Source organism: Triticum dicoccoides, chromosome 2A (assembly GCF_002162155.2).
Source record: "Triticum dicoccoides isolate Atlit2015 ecotype Zavitan chromosome 2A, WEW_v2.0, whole genome shotgun sequence".
Lineage (NCBI taxonomy): Eukaryota > Viridiplantae > Streptophyta > Magnoliopsida > Poales > Poaceae > Triticum > Triticum dicoccoides.
In genome coordinates this window covers 756824621-756830698 of record NC_041382.1, presented here as the reverse complement: position 1 = coordinate 756830698, position 6078 = coordinate 756824621, and the positions used below count along the sequence as shown (strand labels likewise).

The 6078-nt window shown below is 45.0% G+C and overlaps 1 protein-coding gene and 1 pseudogene across 1 annotated transcript; both read left to right on the top strand.

Moving 5' to 3' along the window:
• Positions 1-2451: 2451 nt before the first annotated feature.
• Positions 2452-2968, top strand: LOC119352323 (annotated as a pseudogene).
• A 2214-nt stretch (positions 2969-5182) lies between these two features.
• Positions 5183-5861, top strand: LOC119352322 (mavicyanin-like). The gene has a single exon (XM_037618999.1). It carries the CDS (start codon positions 5229-5231, stop codon positions 5739-5741), a length of 513 nt encoding a protein of 170 aa, XP_037474896.1. The 5' UTR covers positions 5183-5228; the 3' UTR covers positions 5742-5861.
• The last annotated feature ends 217 nt before the right edge of the window (positions 5862-6078 follow it).

Genomic DNA, 6078 nt, shown 5'->3' with positions numbered 1-6078 from the left:
GGGTTAAATGCTTTACGATTTGTGAATGCCACGTGTCATCCATCAGGACAGGCCTCACCTGCTAACCGTGAGACCTGGTCTCATATAATTTTTTTTCCAGATCGACACTGTAGCCATGCTTCTCTTTGGTGCGTTGGGCTCCTTTGGCAATCGTGTCTTTGCTGCATTTGTCAAAGCCAGGACATATGTACCTCAGTTATTAGTTATGGTGCCGTAAGGTAAAAACTCTAGCTTTGGCCTTTTATTTTTGAACCTGACAGTGGCAACACATTTTCTAAAAAGGAGGATACACTCGGGCCTCTGCATCAAGTGATGCACGCATCCATATATTACTTATTATTAAAAAATTCAGCAGCAGAACAACACTGACATGAAAACTAAAAATATCCGAGGCCACATGCCTCGCAATAGTAACTGCACCAGATATGCACTAACCCTATTATAAAATAAAAAGAAAGAAATCTTCACACGTGCGCCGATAATGACAGGTCCAACCCAAGGTCGATCTTCGGATTTCATTTCCAAAGCCAAGTTTCGATCCGCCACCTTCAGCAATGGTACCACGCAACGCGCGTCGATATAGCGTGATCAGAGTTCTAGTGTTTCCATCGGAGTGTGCATGCTCATCGCTAAAGTTGCTTCTACCACCAACACTTGTCCGCTACCGACACCTCGCTAGCCAGATATTGCAGTAGGTGAAACCGGAAGACAAAGACGTCCCATGTTGCCTCGCCTCCGGTCTCAGTCGCACCACCTTCGATACAATAGGAACAGGCTAAGCATGACAACTCTGTCAAACCCACCATATAGCAGCTGCCGACGGCAAGCATGACTTGACGTCTGCGCATGAGATATCATGCATAGCACCTGCTGGTGGCAGGCATGCCATGACGCTTCCAGAAGAGATACATGTGTCACCCGCCGAGCCGCATCAAACCCGATTTGTTGGTGGAGGGGGCGTCCCATACCTCCGCCATCCTCATAGAAGCCGTCAGCACCACAAGACCCAGCCTCCACGCCATACACATGACCACGGGGGCCGCCACCACCGAAAAAGGCGGGTAGCCGCCCCATCGCACCCCATCGGACGACACTGCAGCGAGCAAGAACATGGCCAAAATGCCGTCGCCGGACCGGCTGGAGGCTACCGTATTGCCACACGACAACAACCACTGACAGCCACCACCTCACCGCCGCAAGTCGCTGCAGACCCCGCTCCAAAGGCCCGATGGCACGAAGAAGACGAGGCGGCCGCGACCTAGCACCGTTGCCTCTGGTCCCTCCAATCGTTGCAAGGTCCAAACACGATGTCCTCAAGAGGGATTACGACACGGAAGCACGACCATCGCTCGACCCCGAGAGGCACTGAGCATAGACATGCATGTGTGTTGTCTCTATGTTATAGTCTCAAATCGCCTAGTAGCAAATTACATTGTGCATCAAGGGCTAGTTGAAAAAGATGGTGTTTCAAGGCTCGCCTCACATTAATACTTTTAGCGCATGCACCACAAATAGTTTCAAATGGATTAGAGACATCTATCCAACAATAATGATTATGTATCTATTCTTCAAGACTTGTTTATCGTTTTCATCAAAACTAGTCCCTGTCACCGGCACTATCTAGCCTTTTATTCCAGTAAAACTTTAATTCAATTTAAATATATATTATCAGTCATAATCTAAACCTTGTTTTTACAATCTAGGATGATGCAAAGTCAGTCATTTGTTCCGCTGAATGTTCGTGGGCTGAATGCCAATTTCCCAATTTCAAATTTTATAACTCTGTGGTACTAAAGCATTACTTCTTGAGCTTAATGTCATAGGAGTACTTTTTTGCCATAAATATATTTTGCTTTTAGGAGAGTTGTTACTTTTGATTCTTGAAATTTAAAAGCTGCAATTTTAATTAGTTGTGAATTTGTGATCCAGCTGGAATTCAGGTAGTTGAAAGCTGACAATTTTAACAGAGGAAGTTAGAGGCTTTTTTAGAGAGAGTTGAAATGCAACTGGGCAGTTGGATCTACGTCAGAAGGTATGTGATTGTGGCAGTCTATGTCATGTCTTGTAGACCACGTCAATACTGGAGGAAAAGGAAAGGAAACACGTGAAAAGGTCAGCAGGCCAACAACACAGCCCGGTCTTCAGATGTTCAGTCGATCGATGATTATCATAGACTCCTACGTGTTTGAGTATGACCAAGTATGTACCAGCTTGCTTGTGTTCCCACCTACACAACATTCAAAGTCCAAAATCCAGGCACGTACGATAATAGTCCAGGCTTCCACCTACCGTACACGTTTCTTCAACCCACCAGGGCATAGCCTGTACTGTATATATATAGGACCCGACACAACCACCATGGGAAGCAAACACAATCTCCGCTCAAGGACCAATACAACAGCACCTGCATTACAATCTCCTCTGCTAGCTCTCCTTGCAGTTCAAACCTCAATGGCTGCCACGAGAACCATTTTTCTTGCAGTTGCCGCGATGACCGTCCTGAGCACGGCGTCTGCGGCAATCTACAACGTGGGGCAGCCGGGCGGCACATGGGACCTCAGCACCAACTACGGCACATGGGCATCCTCCAAGAACTTCCAAACCAATGACCAGATCGTCTTCAAGTACTCCCCTCAGGCACACGACGTCCTCGAGGTCAGCAAGGCAGACTATGAACTCCTGTAGCACCGCCAGCCCTGTCACCACCTTCAACTCTGGGAATGATGTTGTCACTCTCACCGCCACCGGCACCCGCTACTTCATCTGCGGTTTCCCTGGTCATTGCGCTGGCGGCATGAAGGTTAAGATTGATGTCATGCCAGGCTCCTCCTCTACATCACCCGCCCCGGCCAGCGGCCCAAGTGCAAGTAACGCTCCCCCGCGGACACCTGTCTCTGCTGCCACCAATGTGGAGGCCGCGGGTTTCGGCCTCGCCGTTTTGCTGGCCGTTGTCGGCCTCGTGGCTTGAGTGCATCTCTGTAGACGCAGGCACATGTGTATTTTATGTAGATTCAAGTAATTATTACTAGCAACTATCTGTGTGTATGGTCAAGTAGTTATGTGTATGTTGGACGTATTCGGGCTTTGTGTATTGCTGATTCATTTTGGAGGATTTATTAATACAGAATCTTTTTGTCTTATACAACATTTCTCTTGACACAGGTTAGTTCTTGTGGATTGTGAATATTTGCATTGATCGTATGCCGTAGCATATATAGGGTACATATAATAGAGTACCTATCTGAATTTTGGACTTTGAATGTTACGTGGGAACACAAGCAAGCTACGCAGCATGCAGCTACTACTTGGTCATCATAGTGAAACATGTATAGATATATAATAGATAATAGATCGACAGAAGATCTGAAGACCGGGCCTACTGACTGCTTCACTCGTTGCTTTTCTTTTCTTCGGTATCGACGCGGTCTACGCGATGTAGACTATCACAATCCATGTCCCTGATCACGTACATCAAGGGTTCGTTGATCAGCATTCAACTCGAACTTCTCTTCTCTCAAAAAAGAAAAACTTTTAACTTCGTTTATTCAATATTTCATCTTTACTACCTGAATTTCACTTTAGAACTAATTATGTTACAACCTCTAGTGATTTATTTTACACCTTTCAAGTTTCAACGACAAAAAAAGTCACAACCTCCAATTTAGAAGGAGAACGATGAACAAAATTCCAATGTTCAAATCAAGAAGTAAAGCTTTCATACAATATACAGTTAAGTTAACACGTTTTAAATTGAGCACACACACACACACACACACACACACACACACACACACAAAACACGTTTAGATTTGGTAGAATGGAGCTATCATCTGGCATGCTGAACCGTGCAATTGAGCCATAGTGCATCATCCTGGATTGCAAAATAACATCATCGAGTGAAATAATATTGTGCGACGCATTATTAAACTGAATTAAAGTTTACAAATATCCACTATGTCTTGGCGGGACTATCTCTCCTACCATTTGGCATGACTGGTGAGCTATCTCAAAAACAATGAACAATAGAATCTCTCCTCACACGCAAACTTGTAATTAAAATTTCATCACTTTGTGGTGCTTTGAGTAATTCATTCACATGGGGATCCTCTCCTTCGGTCATTGTTGATGGATAACCTAGATATATCATGGTAACGAGGACTACTTTTGATACAAGTGCTGGATAGATTTCTCCGGTCTAATTTCCAGCTTTCTACTACATGTGTTGCACGGTACAACTAATTAAATTACAGCTTCAGTGTTACAAAAAGTTACAACATTGTTCCAACAAAACAAGTCAATACTATCAACATAGAAAGCAAGCGATATGTATTGCTTAAAAGACGAGCATCAAAATAAAGAATTAAAGCGTTAATACCACATACAAAGAGGAATTTAAAACTGGTAAAAATGGAGCTTCCAGCCTGCAATCAAGTAAATTTTATCTAAAACGAAAGGCCATGTTTATCTTGGCGGCAATGGTAGAAATTCGCTTGGATCTTGGCCTCTATATATATCCTCCATGTAACCTATTCAAGGCACGATCCTAATCAAGGCATGCAACAGGCCTCCAACGGCAAACCCGTACCACGCACCTGTGGAGAGTGTTCGGCTGCACAGGGCCTCCAAATCAGTAGGACCTCCATTTTCTACTATGTGGTAAAAAAAAGCTCTTATTTATATATTCCCTAAAAAAAATCTGTTATTAATATATAGGTATATAGGTTAACATTATAGAGTGACCAAATGTACCATTTGTACTTGATATTGAATTAGTGCATATAATTAAATAATCCCAACAACAACATTTTAGGGTCTCTTTAATATGTCGAATCCAGTAATAAAAAATGATTTGTCAACATTTTAGGATCTACGTCAGAAGGTATGTGGATCGTGTTAGTCTACGTCATGTCTTGTAGACCGCGTCCATATTGAAGAAAAAGGAAAAGAACGCGTGAAATGGTCAGCAGGCTAACAGCACAGCCCGGTCTTCACAAACTCAGTCTATTTTGATCAAGTACGTACCAGCTGCTTGTGTTCCCACCTACACACAATATTCAAAGTCCCACCAACCGCACATGTTTCTCCGTCCCACCCGGCCAGGATTGTCCTATATATAGGACCGGACACCGCCACCTAGGGAAGCAAACACATTCTCCGCTCAAGGACCAAAACATCAGCACCTCCCTTGTAATCTCCTCTGCTAAGCTCTCCTTGCAGTTCAAGCCTCAATGGCTGTCACACGAACCATTTTTCTCGCCATGGCTGTGATGGCCATCCTGAGCACCGCATCAGCGGCGATCTACAACGTTGGCGAGCCCGGCGGAGCGTGGGACCTCAGCACCAACTACGGCACATGGGCGTCCTTCGGGAACTTCAAAGCCGACGACCAGATCGTCTTCAAGTACTCCCCTCAAGCGCATGATGTCCTCGAGGTCAGCAAGGCCGACTACGACTCCTGCAGCACCGCCAGCCCCATCACCACCCTCAACTCTGGGAATGATGTCATCACCCTCACCGCCTCCGGCACCCGGTACTTCATTTGTGGCTTCCCTGGCCACTGCGCGGGTGGCATGAAGGTCAAGATCGATGTCATGTCTGGCTCCTCCTCGTCACCCGCCCCAGCCAGCGGACCAAGTGCAAGCAATGCTCCCCCGCCGACCCCTGTCTCCACTGCCACCAATGTGGAGGCCATCGGGTATGGCCTCGCCGTTTTTCTTGCCGTTGCTGGCCTCATGGCTTGAGTGCATATCTGCAGTCGCAGGCACATGTGTACTTTGTGTATAGTCAAGTAATTATAACTAGCAACTATATGTGTGTATAGTCAAGTAGTTATGTGTATGTTGGACATATTCAGGTTTTCCGTTTTGCTGATTCGTTTTAGAGATTAATAAAAATTCGTTTGGTCTTATAAAATATTTGTCTTGACACACATTCTTGCTAAACTGTGAGAACCAACAATTTTGTAACTTAAACTTGTATTACAGAAATATATACTTAGATTAGACATGTAATTTGTATTGCCCCGGATTGTAAATGAACTATCCTGAAGAACCAGCTGCCACAAATGGTGGAGAACAA

Coding starts and splice junctions, on each gene's coding strand:
- LOC119352322 (XM_037618999.1), top strand. CDS start 5,229: ATGGCTGTCACACGAACCATTTTTCTCGCCATGGCTGTGATGGCCATC.